Raw genomic sequence first — 16,687 nt, 5'->3', positions numbered from 1 at the left:
CTGCCTCTGGGCTACCCTTACTGGTTTCTGTCATACATTGTCAAGAAGTGCCCTTAACTGTGCAGCATTCAGGAAGCTAGCATGTCACCGCCACTCAGCTTACTGACCAGGAACTAGATCTTCCTTGCCCATCTCTGTTTCAGTTCCCCTGATGCTTTAGGTGCTCTCCCAGATCGCCCTGGTCAATCTATTTTGGTGCTTTCCATCTATTTTCCCTGAAATTATGTTGTCTCTCAAAGAATTTCAGACTCACTTAAGTTTATTCCTCTAAGGAGTTTGTCTAAAGGTCTTCACAATCTGGAAAAAACAATGGGAATAACTAATAGCAGACTGCTTCATTCAGGTTCCTTTCTTTAACAAGCCTTGTAAGTGTTTTCACTCAGGATTTAGGAAAAGAAATTAATCAGGAGAAGTTAGAGTATACTATGGAATAACCTGTCACATACTGTCACTAAAACGGCAAGTCACACTCATAACATACAGAGTAATTAACAAAAAGCACAAGAATTAAGAGCCACCAAATAAAATTTGGTCCTACTGTGAACATGAAATCTCTCCTCTTTAGAATATTATGGAATTAGGCCAGCACTGTGGCTCACTAGGCTAATCCTCCACCTGAGGCACCGGCACCACAGGTTCTAGTCCCGCTTGGGGCACTGGATTTTGTCCCAGTTGCTCCTCTTCCAGTCCAGCTCTCTGCTGTGGCCTGGGAAGGCAGTGGAGGATGGCCCAAGTGCTTGGGCCCTGCACCCACATGGGAGACCAGGGGGAAGCGCCTGGCTCCTGGCTTCGGATCGGTGTGGCACGCTGGCCATGCGGCCATTTGTGGGGTGAACCAACAGAAGGAAGACTTTTCTCTCTGTCTCTCTCTTTTTCTCACTATCTAACTCTGCCTGTCAAAAAAAATTATGGAATTAGTGGATCTGACATGCCTAGGGTCATATCAGTTCTAATCTGTCCACATTTCTGCTTTCACTGCCACTATTTTCTGCTTATTTCTAGTCTAATTCAATCTACTAATACATTTTTGTTTCCTGTTATGTAATTTTTAAATATTTTTTTAATTAATTTATTTTTTTGACAGGCAGAGTGGACAGTGAGGGAGAGAGACAGAGAGAAAGGTCTTCCTTTGCCATTGGTTCACCCTCCAATGGCTGCCGCAGCCGGCGCACCGTGGCTGGTGCACCGCACTGATCCGATGGCAGGAGCCAGGTGCTTCTCCTGGTCTCCCATGGGGTGCAGGGCCCAATCACTTGGGCCATTCTCCACTGCACTCCCTGGCCACAGCAGAGAGCTGGCCTGGAAGAGGGGCAACTGGGACAGAATCCGGCGCCCTGACAGGGACTAGAACCCGGTTTGCCAGTGCCGCAAGGCGGATGATTAGCCTAGTGAGCCACGGCGCCGGCCTGTTATGTAAAATTCATTGTGTGAAACACTGATGTTTACCATCCTCAATATATAAAATCCATCAGTTATATTTCTAATTGTCTATTTAAGTTGCTATTTGTTCTATAACACAGGATAATTCATATGCTTTTGATGAAATATGGTATTAATATATTCTACAAAGTACCTGAAATTCTGTGCTGGGATGAACTTTTTATTTTTATGCAGGTTTATCTGAAATTAATATTTCATAGGGGTAGTATTCCTGTGAGGGTCTCACCCTGATAGTCTGGAGTGTTTTCTTCCATGTCTTGTCTTCTATCTTGCCAATGTTTCAAGTATCTCCAGTGATTACAGTAAGTAGGGGTTCAAAGTAGTAGGCTTGTGACAAACTGCTCTCTAGAGAATTTTTTTAACTATACTTAACATACTTAACATAACTTTCAGTCTTCTTCAACATGCACAAAATTACACTTATTTTCTAACACAAAACAAAAGGTCCTTTAAAAATCACATAGGCAAAAACAAATTACTATAAACTTATTTATTGGAGTACACATGAAGTAGAAATTTTGTGTTGTTGTCAATGATCTTTTTCCAAGATCACAGGAAAGCACATAGCCTCAGAACATGGTTACATCATCACACAGTTTGTTTAAAAGTCATAGCTACATCTTGAGAATGAAAAATTTGTCCTTTAAGGAAAGATGTGAGAAGATATGCATTTCCAAGAAGGTCTGAGTACACAAGATTATTCCACGGAAATAGTATGTAGTAAAATGTTTCTCAGTAACTCAAAATTGGAAAAGCCAGTTCAAACCAAGAAATAGTTTGTTAGCCAAAAAAATGTGATAAATTTAATCCACTATCTTCTATTAGGAGGAAGAGTTGGGGGTCTACAGATTCTGGTGCAATTTGATGAGGGGGAAGAAAGAGAATGGAATAAAGTAAGGAATTTTATGTACTCATTTCTGTTATAGAAAACTGCTCTTGAGAAAAATCTTATTTTTCACAGACTTTATTGAGGCATTATTTATATACAAAGAACTGCACACGTGCAGTGTACAGTTTGCTGAGTTTGGACATACATAAATACCGAGGATGCCATCACAATTATCCTGAAGTGTCCTTGAGAACATTTTAAGTAAAGGGACAAGTATAAAGGTAATTAATAGTCCTTTCTAAAAAAAAAAAATAGCTCCTTCATCATAGTTCAGAAAAAAAATGCAGGACCATGAAATAGAATTGCCCCAATTTGCATTTTTGCAAACAGTAGCTCAGCCTAATAAACCATATGTGGAAAAGTACAACCTGCTGAGAATGTAAACGGCCATACAGTGGCCAGAGCAAGGATCACAACCACATGTCAAGGGTAATTAGAATTTAATGAAGACAGCTACCATCTTCAGTTATCATTCCATTCTCCATCACAAGACAGACTACAACAAAAGAGGTAATGAATACTTTAATGGTTATAGCAGTTGGAGAGTTTTCATTGGGGATCTTGGGAAACACATTTATTGGATTGGTGAACTCTATGGACTGGGTCAAGAGCAGGAAGATTGCCTCCATTGATTTAATCCTCACGAGCCTGGCCATATCCAGATTTTGGCTGTTGTGTGTGATACTCTTAGATTGCTTTATCTTGGTGCTGTATCCAGATGTCTATGCCACTGGTAAAGAAATGAGAATTATTGACTTCTTCTGGACCCTAACTAACCATTTAAATGTTTGGTTTGCCGCATGCCTCAGCATTTTCTATTTCCTCAAGATAGCTAATTTCTTCCACCCCCTTTTTCTCTGGATGAAGTGGAGAATTGACAGAATGATTCCCGGCATTCTCCTGGGGTGTGTGGCCCTCTCTGTGTTTATTAGCCTTCCAGTCACTGAGAATTTGAATGATGACTTCAGGCGTTGTGTCAAGACAAAGAAGAAAACAAACATCACGTTGAGATGCAGAGTACAAAAAGCTGGATATGCTTCTACTAAGATCTATCTCAACCTGTTGACGCTGCTCCCTTTCTCTGCATCCCTGATCTCATTTCTCCTCTTGATCCTCTCTCTGTGGAGACACACCAGAAAGATGCAGCTCAATTCCACAGGATGTAGAGACCCCAGCACAGAAGCCCACATGGGAGCCATGAAAGCAGTCATCTCCTTTCTCTTCCTCTTTGTTGCCTACTATTTGGCCTTTCTCATTGCCACCTCCAGCTACTTTCTGCCAGAGACTGAATTAGCTGTGATTTGGGGTGAGTTGATAGCTCTAATCTATCCCTCAAGCCATTCATTTATCTTAATCCTGGGGAACAAAAAATTAAGACAAGCATCTGGAAGGTTGCTTTGGAAAGTAAAGTGTACTCTAAAATGAAGAAAACTGTAACAACATAAATGATCTGAAGAGAAGCTATTGTTTTCTATAAGAGAAGATTTTTCTTAATTACCTTCAATTCTTGCATTGATGTTGCTTTTGTGTGGTTAACTTTTCAAACTATTTAGTATACTTGTAACTGTAACCTAGATAATCTCATATAAAGCTAACTTTGCTTCTTTCCATCTTTATCTGTTTATCTATCTTCCTTTCTTCTTTTGGTATTTTTGCAAAGCATGCTTCAGAATAAATAGAAATTAATATCCTAATAGTAACCATGAGCAGAAAGGACATTTTCATGGTTAGTTCTAAATCATTTCTTTGCATGCAAAATTGTTGAACTAATTCTGAACAACTGTAATAGCATCTTGCTGTTATTTGCATCCCTATGAAAAGCAGATGGCATGCCCTGGTTCTACATAGATTTTTCTTCTCATATCTTCCAACTATGCTCTACCTTTAGTTAATTCTCAGTAAGGTGATAGTTGTTAATAAATGTTGTACAATTCACCAGAAATAAATATCGTAATTATTATTGATATAAACTGTAATGAAAACAAATAATGTCATAGTACATTTAAAAATTACTTTAAGATCATAGATTAATTTATAAAATACACTTTATAAGTGAAAGAGGGGAAATTTACATAGAAAGTTTACATACAATAGAGAGCCTAAATAGAACTGTTCTTTGCTTATAAAAGAAAATTTCTCCATAGGTGATACATGTAAGGTTATTTTTGGAAAACTCAGACTGTACCAAGTAATGATTGTGATGGGATCTTCAATCAAAAGCTTATGTAGGGGCCAGCATTATGGCATAATGGGTTAAGCTGCTGCCTGCAATGCTAAGCATCCCATGTGGGCACTAGTTCAAGTCTTGGATGCTATACTTTTAGTCTGGCTCTCTGTCGATGTGCCTGGGAAAGGAGCAAAAGACCACCCAAGTCTTTGGGCCCCTGCAGCCATGGGAGAGACCATAAGATCCTCCTGGCTCCTTTCTTCAGCTTGCAACAGCCCCAGCCATTGAGGCAATTTGGGAAATGAATCAGCAAATGGAAGAGCTCTTTTTCTCTCTCCCTCTGTAACTCTGTCTTTCAAATAAATGAACCTTTTTTAAAACAAAAGTTCATGTATTTAAATGCTAAATGTTGAGAATGTCAAGGAAACTATTTATTCAATGAAAATTATCTCTATACTCTACAGAAATATTTAAATTTTATATAAGGCAACAATGAGATATCTATTTGGGACTTTCCATCAAAATAACATACCTGTGTTTTAGCAAAGATATTTCAGGGTGATCAACACTGTTACTAACCAGCCTGGAGTAGCCATGAGCTTTGTGTATAGAAAGAAAAATGTTTTAAATTGGTGTTCAATATTCTATTCAATAAATTTGATAAAATCAAAATTTCTATACTGGTTTCATATGCTGTTTTTTTCATCACTGATTCTGACAATGAAAATCTATGCATTGATTAAACTGATAAATTTAAAAGATTGATTGAGTCCCTTGCAAGTTAAAGAAATAATTAGACGTTTAGTCTAATTATTATTGGTCTGACGTTTGTGTGCCTAGGAATCTGCGGTGGTAACAAAAAGAAATAGTGTTCTTAGGATTTAGATACATAGACCATCAAATAAATTGTTTCTTGAATTATATTAGAAAAAGTTAACTACTAAGAAGCTGCTGCAGGGGCAAGCATTTGTTATAGTCGTTAAGATGCCATTTTGGATGCTGGCACCCCATATCAGACAGCCTGAGTTCAAGTCTTGCTCTGATTCAATTTCCGCTTCCCACTAATGAGCATCTTGTGAGGCAGCAGGTTGTGGTTGATGTAGTTGGGTCCCTGTCATCCATGTTAGAGACCTGGATTGAGTTCCAGGCTCCCGGCTTCAGCACGGCTCAGCTCTAGCTGTTGTTAGGCATTTGAGGAGTTAACCAGCTGCTCGCTCTCTCTCTCTCTCTCTCTCTCTCTCACTCTTTCTCTCTGTGTGTGTGTGTGTGTTCATCTTTCTCTACCTTTCGAATTAAATTAAAATTAAATAAATAACAACTTTTTAAAAGAATGTACTGCACTATTTCTCCTCAAGCTTCAAGCTCCAAGTCACTTCACAAACTGCTTCCAATAAATACTTTAACTGGGGAAAACTGGAGTGCATACGCCGATTGCAACATAGAGACAGCTTCTTATTTCCTCTTTAATCCTCAGCTAAGTCATTTTGAAATGTTTCTACCCCAGTTCATATATATTCATACATTTTGCATTGTGAAATACAATCACACTCACTCACAGAGAGGTCATATTACTTCAGAATCGCTTGGAAAATAAATCAGAGTAAAGCAGAACAATCAGTTTAATTCTGCTTCCAAGTAAAAAGCCAGTTCTGAATCTGATTCTCAAATTAAACATGATACTGAATATGGAAAAAACAGATTAAACACAATTATTTTCTCTTTCTTTTCTCTTAAGCTGTAAATCCTTCATTAATATTAATAATAAATTAAACTACACCCTGTGTAGGAATTCCCATTTGAGGCTTAACTTTATCCTTACTTGATTTTACAATTGATCTTCTTGGGACACCTGCATTCATGTGTTATTACCCATAGATATAGCCATGTTGTGACACTCAGAAAAAGAAAGAACTTCTATGTTAGGCACAATCCCTCGCTTGACTGTACTGAACTCACCAAATAAATGTTGCTGTCCACAACCTCTTTCTTTGTTGATCTCCACTGAGACTTTGGAAGTGGCATACGGTAAGTATTGTGTAATTAGTCCATGCTCATTCTTAAAAAGTGCTGATAAGTGAATTTTCTCACAGTACTGGTTTGCTAGGGCTGGGATTACAAACTGGATGGCTTAATTAACAGAAATGTATTCTCTCACAGCTCCATGCTATAGGTCCAAGGACAAAGTAAAGGCAAGACTGTGAGGAAGGCTTTGTTCCTGCTTCTTTCCTATCTATCCAGTGATTTTCTGCGACTCTCCGGCATCCTTTGGCTTCTGCTACATTTCCACTTTCTCTCTCTTCATCCTCGCACGGTATTCTCCCTGAGTACACATCTGTGTCTAAATTTCCCTAATCCAGTAAATTAAGTTGTCACAACTAATTACATCTAAAAAAATCCTGTTTCCAAATAAGGTCCCATGCTGAGAAACAGGTTAGGATTGTAGCAAGTGAATTTCTAGGGAAAACAAGTCAATTCATGATATTCACCTCCTTTGCACTTTGCCTAGTTCTAGGGCCGTCTCCAGATTTTATTGCATTATCTTCACATGAGCATATGTGCTGAAGAATTAATTAAATCCACGTGGATGAGCTAAATATTGTACATGAGGTGTATCTATATGTCTCTAAAACAAAAGGAAGCTTATCTGACACTGGGTGGTGAGTCTGTCTCTTTCGAGGTCCTGGAGGCCGTCTTGAATCTCAGCCATGAACAGAAATAGACAAAAATGGCACATATGCATTGAAAGACTGCCAGAGACCGAGGAAATTTACAAGATAAATTTCTCTGTGTTTGAACTGAGAAAATTGTGTCTATGTGGACAATCTGATTACTCATCTCAGGAATAAAATTTCTGTCTTTCAAACATTGACGACAGTTAAGCCCTCCCACAATTTTGAAAGTCTGAGTTCACCCATATAGCTCCACAACACAGGCCCTGGAGTGCACGCAGGACTATGCCTCCCTGCCTATTGTTCTTGTCTTGTAACTGAGCACCATGATCCTAGAAGGAAAACATGAGCCAAGCTTTGAATGCTAATGATTTTATTGCTGCTTTAAAGTTGGAGAAAGAAAAGGCCAGAACTTTTCATTTCTGACAAATCCATGATCACCAATTAATCTTCATGGGTTTCTGAAACAAAGAGAAGGATTTTAGACAGAAGTAATAAATTGGCCTGGATATGACCTATGCCTGATATCTCTTTAATTGAGTATTCTCATTATAAGACAACACATTAAGAGAAGAGAGGGAAGATGGAGGAGGAGACTAGAAGAGGGAAAAGGGAGAGAAGAGAAAGAGAAGAAAGGAATACCTTGAAGAGGTTCTGAATTGACCAATGAATAAGAGTCAGAAAAATCTTCCAGGTGAATATAACACTAGACTTTGTGAATATGGAGAATTTTTCCATGTGTAAAGTTGGAACAAGGAGAATTGTGGCAAGGACAAATCTAGGCAAATGAGTTAACAGAACTTAAAATCAAAAATTTTAAATGAAAGAAATGAATAGAAGCAAGAATGAAGAATTAGGAAATTTACAGAAAAAAATCACTAATTATTGAATAAAATTATGATTAGTACCTAGGGAGGCCATCTTCAGTTGGTTTCCTGGTCACTGGTCACGCTGACCACCCTGTCTGCCTCTTCCACGTTGGCCGCCCTGCTGACCCTGACCACCCTGGCGGCCTTGGCCTTTTTGGCCACCTTTACCACGTGACTTTCCTTGTGCAAGCTCCTGGTCTCCTTGGAAAGTTTGACTGCTGGGGCCATTCTGCTGCTTCTGGCCTTTTCTTCCATTTTTGCCCTTCTTGCCATGCTGACCTTGAAATTCTCCTTGAGATTTGATCTGGGGTTCCTTTGGCCTTCCTTTACTTAATTCATCAGCTGCTTAGGCAAGAAAACATAGATCCAGAAAAGTATAAGTAAAGAGAATGGTAATCTGTCAGCTTAATTAAGTACAGGATGTAATCTACCATAGCCTGAATTGAGCAAGAGTAATAATTTACTCACTTACGTGGTATTAGATAGAAATGAGGGCCCAGTGTGCTAAAAAGAAGAAACAAAGAAACTCTGACACTTCAGAGTGCACATGCTTAGTTGGGTATCTCGTCTGCCCCATCACCATGTACTCACCCCTGTCTTTTGACTTTTCTACACCTACTATTCTACACCTGAACCGTCTACCCATAACTTCCCATGATATACAGGAAGTCATCCATAAGCCACCAGACTTCTCATGATATCTCAGAGAAACCACCAGAGTCACAATGTTTATCTGTAGGTATATATGATATCATGACACAAGCCTATCGAACAAGGGGAAAATATCAACCATCCCATCCTTTCCCAAAGCAGAACAATCGTATGACACTCCCCTTTCTTCTGTCACCTTCTACAAACTGTTACATTTATAGCTTCTCAAAAAGAAAGTAAATAAAACCCTCCCTATATTGTCTCCTTTTGCAAATTTTTAGTATCCATGATTAAATCTAAGCCCTCACCAATTCTTGCATCAATTTATAATCCCATGGCCATCTCTCTCACTTATAATCATTCTCTTGTGAATTCCACATATATTTGTGTGTCCTAGATACTTCAGCCACTAAGGCTCAAACGTTAAAAGAAGTCATCTGTACCCTCAAGCTGCTTAATCTTCATTATTGTCAGATTGAGAAAGAAATTATTGCATTACTACCCTGTTCAAAAGTCTCTTTGTGGTGCTGGCGTTTGATCTAGCTGTTAAGACACTGGTTAAGACATCTGCATCTCACACCAACTTCTGACTCCTAATGTGGACTCTGGGAGCCCATGGGGTGACTCAAGTCGCTGGGTTCCTGCCACCCACGTAGGAGACCTGAATTGAGTTCCCAGCTTCCATATTCCATCCTGGACCAGACCTAGGTGAGGCTGGCATTTGGGGAATGAACTAGCATTGGATACTTTTTCTGTCCCTCTGCCTGTGTGTCTTTCAAATAAATAAATAAGAGTAAATAAGTAATTTTCTAAAATAAAAACATTTTTGCCATAGAACAAATTCAGTTTGTCATTCATAGCAATCTTCACAATCTGAAACTAATTTATTTTTCCAACTTTATACTATATTTACTTTGACCATAGTGAAATATTCTGTATTTTAACATTATCAAAAACACTATAATAGCTACATGGATGTAGCAATGTATTTTAGGACTGGAACACATACAACCTCCTGTATGAGGCTTTCCTTTTCTTCCTTTGCTCTGAACTCACATAATACCTTCTTCTCCACTTTTCTAACAGTGAACCTCCTGAGACTGGGTCAAATCCTCCATGAGAATCTGAGTTCTTTAAGGATAAGAGCAATGTTTCATTGATCATTGGGTCCACAGAGCTGACAACAGGGTCCTGCCAGAGTGCTTGTTAAGTACTAGATTTTGTTGAATTAACATTGAGGGAGAGAACATATTGAATCAAAGCATTTCTTTCAGGAATTCTCAGATATGCACGCCCTCACAATGGCAGCTGAGGCCAGGTACCTCAGGCAGGAAAAAGAACAAAAGTGGTAACCCCACATTGAGTGGGTTTAAAGGAGCCCTCACACCTAAAGCAAATCATTCATTTGTTGTTTCCTTTGACCTTTTGTTCTTCTTTTACAGTGTGAAACTAAATCCTGTATAACAGAAATGTTAAGAAAGGAAGTTTTAAAGCTTAAATATGAGGTCTTAAACTAAAATAAAAACTGTAGAGATTTTAGATTAGAGAAGTAATTCAGTAATTCCTGGAATTCAATTGTAGCAAATGTTCAATCACTTAATTGAACTCAAAATAACTCACACTGTAGCTCTTCAACTTCTTCAAGGGCTCCTGCAAAGGAAGAACAAAAATAAATGAAGTTTGAAATGACATCATAAATTTCATCATAAATGAAATCATACATTGACAAGGTAGGAACTGGGAAACAAGACTAGGCAAAACAAGACTTCATGTATAAATGTTTTCTTTAAGTAGCAGACAAGTTGGTTGATCCATTTACTCAATTCTACCACTTTGGCAGCATAATTTATAATCCTTTAGCTCTCTCTTGTACTCTGACTATTCCTGCTACACACATTCTCTCACCTATGCTGTTAAAATTTACTTTAGGGGCAGACATTTGCTACCATCAACAATGTCAACATATAATTTGTGTTATTCAATCATTAATGATTTGTTACAGACAGATTTAGATAAAAGCATTTTACAAATGACTGGAGTGTCAATGTTTGCCTGATATTCAGACATTAGAACTCTGACACAGTGGATTCCACTGGGAAAAGCAAGAAGATGTTGCATATTTAACATTACTACTCAGGACCAGTACAACGTACAGTTTTTGCATTCTCTTTCTCTCTTTAAGACTCCTTAAACACAATTATAAGGAATTTCAAAAGACAAAACATTAAGGGTAAGAAAAGAATACAATACATTCTGAAGGAAAGTACACTAGAATATAAATTTACCTTGCTCTTCAAAGACATCTTCAGAAACACTACCTAGAATTTAAAGAAGATAAATTCAAAACACAACTTCATAAGACCCCAGTTGTGCATTTGTAGAAGTTCAAGTAGATTTATTTTCAAAAGTTAAGAAAATGCCTAAGAGGAGGTGGTGTTGTGGCACAGCAAGTTGAGCTGCTGCTTGCAGTGCTGGCATCCCATGTCAGTTGAATCCCAGCTGCTTTGTTCCTGATCAAACTTCTGAGTAATGCACCTGGGAAGGCATGGGATTATGGGCGAAGTACTTGGGGTCTTACCAAGTACCCCTCCTGGACGGAACTATTGGCTTCTGATTCTGGCCTGTCCCAGCTCTGGTTGTTACAGTCATTTGGGGAATCAACCAGCAGATGGAATATCCTCTCTCTCTCTCTCCACCCCTCGTGTGTGTCTCCCTCTATCTCTCATTTTGCCTTTCAAAGTAAATGAATACATAAAACACAAGTAAAATATAAAAGGCAAATGAGTAAGAGAACTCTACAACAAAAGAATTATAAGATTTAGATATATAATGAACCACAATTTCCCAGTGTAGGAACTTAATCCTGAACATTGCTTCTGAATGAACACTACAAAGGCAGTCAATTACTTGACTAATTATATATTTGTATATAATGAAATGGAAAGCCACATGCTTGTAGATAAAGATTATGTAACATCTTGGCCAGAGAAAATTTGAGACTACATACCACCTGTTACTATGTAGTTTACTGTCTATATTAACATAATTTTAATATTCAAAAAATTCTTTTTTTTTTCCTTTATTTTTTTTTATTATTTTTTTTAAACTTTTATTTAATGCATATAATTTTCCAAAGTACGACTTATGGATTACAATGGCTTCCCCCCCATACCGTCCCTCCCACCCACAACCCTCCCCTTTCCCACTCCCTCTCCCCTTCCATTCACATCATGATTCATTTTCGATTATCTTAATATACAGATCAGCTTAGTATACATTAAGTATGGATTTCAACAGTTTGCTCCCACACAGAAACATAAAGTGAAAAATAATAGATGATTTTTTTAAATGATGATGAAATCAGAGCAGACCTATTGTCATGTTTAATCCCAGGGAGAGTCAAGTTGGGAATTGATAATTTCTTTTTTTTTTTTTTTTTTTTTTACAGAGGATCAGTTTAGTATGCATTAAGTAAGGATTTCAACAGTTTGCACCCCCATAGAAACACAAAGTGAAATATATTGTTTGAGTACTCATTATAGCATTAAATCTCAATGTACAGCACATTAAGGATAGAGATCCTACATGAGGAGTAAGTGCACAGTGACTCCTGTTGTTGACTTTACCAATTGACACTCCTGTCTATGGCATCAGTAATCTCCCTATGCTCCAGTCATGAGTTTCCAAGGCTATGGAAGCCCTCTGAGTTCTCCGACTCTTATCTTGTTTAGACAAGGTCATAGTCAAAGTGGAGGTTCTCTCCTCCCTTCAGAGAAAGGTACCTCCTTCTTTGATGACCTGTTCTTTCCACTGAGATCTCACTCACAGAGATCTTTTGCCAGAGTGTCTTGGCTTTCCATGCCTGAAATACTCTCATGGGCTTTTCAGCCAGCTCTGAATGCCTTTAGGGCTGATTCTGAGGCCAGAGTGCTATTTAGGACATCTGCCATTCTATGAGTCTGCTGAGTATCTCACTTCCCATGTTGGATCACTCTCCCCTTTATTTATTCTATCGGTTAGCGTTAGCAGGTACTAGACTTGTCTATGTGTTCCCTTTGACTCCCAGTCCCTTCACCATGACCAACTGTGAACTGAAACTGATCACCTGGAACAGTGAGATGGCATTGGTACATGCCACCTCGATGGGATTGAATTGGAATCCCCTGGTATGCTTCCAACTCCACCACTTGGGGCAAGTCAGCCTGAGCATGTCCCAAATTATACATCTCTTCCCTCTCCCATTCCCACCACCATGTTCAACAGGGATCACATTTCAGTTAATTTTCAACACTTAAGAATAACTGTGCATCAATTACAGATCTAAACCAGTCATATTAAGTAGAACAGATAAAAAAAAACTACTAAGAGGGATAATGTATTAAGTTGTTCATTAACAGTCAGGGCTATGCTGATCAAGCCACCATTTCCCATAGTGTCCACCTCACTCCAACAGGTTTCCCTCTTGGTGTTCAGTCAGTCGTCACCGATCAGGGAGAACATATGGTATTTGTCCCTTTGGGACTGGCTTATTTCACTCAGCATGATGTGTTCCAGATTCCTCCATTTTGTTGCAAATGACTGGATTTCGTTGTTTCTTACTGCGGTATAGTAAAAATTCTTGCCCAGAAAGATGAAGTCTTCAAATAACTATTCTACATTTCAGGAATTTGTCCAAAACCCATCTAAAGAAACATTGAACTCAACTCTTTTATGTCACTGATTGTCTATTTTCCAAGATCTCTTTTTAACACCTTAGAAGCCTTGTCTATAATAATCCTTTAAGTCAGAAATTTTACCTATTCTCAATGGAACACTTATTAAACCAGATCCTAAACTTAATTTTTAAATAACTGAATTTTGTCTTTTCTCCTCCAAGGCATTATTAAAGCAAAGTAGCTTTCTTCCTTACTACAGTAAAGATAAACTCATCTTTGCCTCATCAACAGATTGTGTGATATTTTCAAACATCCATTATTTGACAACATTTTAAGCTATTTTTTCAATATTATTCACATTTCACCAAAAAAAATACTCTATAAAATATCCCAAGATGAGGTGAGCGCTTGGTAGAGTGGTTAAGTTGCCACTTGGGATGCCCACATCCCCTATCAGAAGGCTTGGTTCAAGTTCTGGCTCCTCCAGTTCACAGCTGGCTTCCTGTGATGCATACCCTGGAAGCAGCAGATGTCAGCTCAAGTCCTTAGTCCATGCTGCCCACATGGAAAACCCAGATTGAGTTCAAGGCTCCTGGCATCAGCCTGGCCTAACCCTGTCTGTTACAGCATTTGCAGGTTGAACCAATGAATGAAACCTCTCTCTCTCTCTCTCTTAAAAAAATGGGGAAAAGATGAAAAGAAATATTCAGAGAAACATAGCATTACACTTTATTTGATTTGAATGTTTCCCTGCTGAAGCAGGAGAGTTTGGGAAGGAAGTCAAGAAAGATATTAATTTGTCAACCAAAGAGATGCACAGCAAAGGAATTTCTCTGTTGAACAGGGATATTAAATATCCAACATATGAAATAATCAACAAATTCAGGATAAGTCTAACTCATTTCAGATTAAGTAAAAGCTGAAAGAGTGGTCACAGAACAAGACAGAAATACTTCAGGTTTTGAAATCTGATAGAGCTGAGTCTATAATACAGCTTTGCCACTTGTAGTTATATAAGCTGTGAAAAGTATTCACAAAGTCATAGTTCAAATGTAAAGTATAGGTAATAATATGTACCTCAAATGGTTGCAGTGAATAATTAATGGCATGCGTATATAAAAGACCAAATGCAAACTAAATTCCCAGTATATTTTAAAAATGCCTTTCCTCAGAACTTTACTGTTGTCTGCCATCTGCCAATCAAAAGGCATAGAGTTTGAGTCCCAAAGAATTTTTTCATACAATTCCCATTGAAGAATATGACAAATGGTTATATGCCTTTCAGAAATCTTTTTTTTTTTTCTTAATTTTTGACGGGTAGAGTGGACAGTGAGAGAGAGAGACAGAGAGAAAGGTCTTCCTTTTTTTTGCCGTTGGTTCACCCTCCAATGGCCGCTGCGGCTGGCGCATCACGCTGATCCGAAGGCAGGAGCCAGGTGTTTCTCCTGGTCTCCCATGGGATGCAGGGCCCAAGCACTTGGGCCATCCTCCACTGCACTCCCGGGCCATAGCAGAGAGCTGGCCTGGAAGAGGGGCAGCCGGGACAGAATCTGGCGCCCCAACCGGTCAGAGAAATCTTAACACTTGAGCATTCCCTTCCCTGTAAGCAACAACTTTATGTCACTATATGGCATACATTTGAAAACTCAGAAAATCTATTACAATTTTATATATTGTTTAATATTGGTAGTAGTAAATAATTTAATATTGTTGAAAAGTACTCTTTTCTTTATGCTTCTGCAAAATACCAAAGCATTTTATAAGAAAATAAATTTTCATTTCAATTTCTCATTGTTTGTCCTGCCAGATGTTTATTATCTGGATTTTGATGGCCATTGTAATAATTATCTGGGTTTTCACTTTGCATCCTGATATTTGGTACCATCAAGATGCATCATCTATCTTTTCTATTTAAGAGTCACATATTAAAAGATAATAAACTTCTCTTTTTAAGTATGCATTCCCCACTATTGCCTGAAATGATTCACTTCTAGGAATCCCTAGGTTTACTATTAATTCTTGCCTGACAAACTATTTATTACGTGACCAGACTTATAAATATTTTAAAGAAAGAAGTGAATGTAATGGGAAGAATGTAATACTTCCTGCTAAATAAGAAAATTTTGACTGAACAAATGAAATTTAATTAAAATTCAGCATTTCTATGTACACGTGTTTGATATGACATAAACAAGAAATATAGTAAATCATAGAATTTTTACTCAATTTAGATGTCATATCTCACACAGAATACACAACTTTAAAAATTCTATGTTAGAAGAGCAAAAGTTATACCATGAAGATGCTGACTTGGGACATAAGCTCAGTGAAAAATAGAAACTAATGCTGGCTCCTCTCTTATTAACATATTCTATGATTATAAACTCCAAAAATTCTGAACAGCTACAATGCAACTCTGCTCTTTTCCACGAATTTTCTCCCTTCATCCATTGTATCATCCCTGTTTCCACCTCTTACCATCATCTATCCTCTGGGCTGAAGTCAAGGCCAGCAGGACCATTGAGAACAAGAGCAGCAGGATCTTCATGGAAGCCATGATGTCTCTCCCTTTGATGCTGGAGAACCCTCAAGCCCACTCCTTTATAAAACCAAGAAGAACAAAGCCTCCTTTGAAAGCCATGGGTTGAATGCTTCTCACCATTATCCAATTTTCCATTTGAGCCTCAGCCAGACTTGCTGAATTGGGTCAAAGGGCTGGTCAAGATCCTTGAGGGGAAATCACAAACAGATTATTTGAAACAATTGTTCACACTCATCAACTATTAACTATAATTATAAGCATAAAAATTGTCCTCCATTTTTTAACTTTCTGTCTAGAACTCTATTGTCTGTTCTATTCTTCCCTGAACTTTGTTCAACTGTCAAAATGTCTATCACTTCAGACCCCTTTCCTGTAGAATGAGCCAACAGAATCATTATGAAATGAAATGCTAAAATAACAGAAATATAGTTGCAAGATGAAAGAACAAGATGTAAGACTCCTAAGTTGTTACACAGCTTGGAAAATGAAAACTATTGCCAGTAAAAGATTAAAACCAACTTTTGAGTCAGAAAACAAAGCTATCCAAGACATATTTGAGTTCATGATTTGAAGGAACTGTGAAATCAAAAATTAAAAATGATCACAATAATTAATTGATTAGAAAACAATGTCATGACAATCAACAAAAATGTCATGTTAGAATTATTTAGTGAAGCCGGCGCCACGGCTCAACAGGCTAATCCTCCACCTAGCGGCGCCGGCACAACGGGTTCTAGTCCCGGTTGGGGCGCCGGATTCTGTCCCAGTTGCCCCTCTTCCAGGCCAGCCCTCTGCTGTGGCCAGG

General features: G+C 38.2%; 2 protein-coding genes across 2 annotated transcripts; one reads left to right on the top strand and one right to left on the bottom strand.

Moving 5' to 3' along the window:
• The first annotated feature begins 2,842 nt into the window (after nucleotides 1–2,842).
• Nucleotides 2,843–3,754, top strand: LOC100350536 (taste receptor type 2 member 7). The gene has a single exon (XM_008249419.4). It carries the CDS (start codon nucleotides 2,843–2,845, stop codon nucleotides 3,752–3,754), a length of 912 nt encoding a protein of 303 aa, XP_008247641.3.
• Nucleotides 3,755–7,521: 3,767 nt separating this feature from the next.
• Nucleotides 7,522–15,914, bottom strand: LOC108175719 (uncharacterized). Its single transcript, XM_017338106.4, has 5 exons — nucleotides 15,819–15,914; nucleotides 10,971–11,003; nucleotides 10,306–10,335; nucleotides 8,074–8,376; nucleotides 7,522–7,626 (listed from the first exon to the last, which is right to left on the bottom strand). The coding sequence occupies exons 1-4, from the start codon at nucleotides 15,895–15,897 to the stop codon at nucleotides 8,105–8,107; spliced, it is 414 nt and encodes a 137-aa protein (XP_017193595.2). The 5' UTR covers nucleotides 15,898–15,914; the 3' UTR covers nucleotides 7,522–7,626; nucleotides 8,074–8,104.
• Between the last annotated feature and the right edge of the window lie 773 nt (nucleotides 15,915–16,687).

The sequence above is a fragment of the Oryctolagus cuniculus genome, chromosome 9 (assembly GCF_051225735.1).
Source record: "Oryctolagus cuniculus isolate XC-2025 breed Fujian yellow rabbit chromosome 9, ASM5122573v1, whole genome shotgun sequence".
NCBI lineage: Eukaryota > Metazoa > Chordata > Mammalia > Lagomorpha > Leporidae > Oryctolagus > Oryctolagus cuniculus.
Note: the sequence above shows the minus strand (reverse complement) of the source record. Positions and strands in the feature narration are given on the sequence as shown.

Excerpts from the sequence above, each read along its gene's own strand:
- LOC108175719 (XM_017338106.4), bottom strand. The coding sequence starts at position 15,897 with ATGGCTTCCATGAAGATCCTGCTGCTCTTGTTCTCAATGGTCCTGCTG. Across the intron at positions 10,336-10,970 it reads AGATGTCTTTGAAGAGCAAG|GAGCCCTTGAAGAAGTTGAA; the intron begins GTAAATTTATAT and ends CTTCCTTTGCAG. Across the intron at positions 8,377-10,305 it reads AGAAGTTGAAGAGCTACAGT|CTGATGAATTAAGTAAAGGA; the intron begins GTGAGTTATTTT and ends TTGCCTAAGCAG.
- LOC100350536 (XM_008249419.4), top strand. The coding sequence starts at position 2,843 with ATGAATACTTTAATGGTTATAGCAGTTGGAGAGTTTTCATTGGGGATC.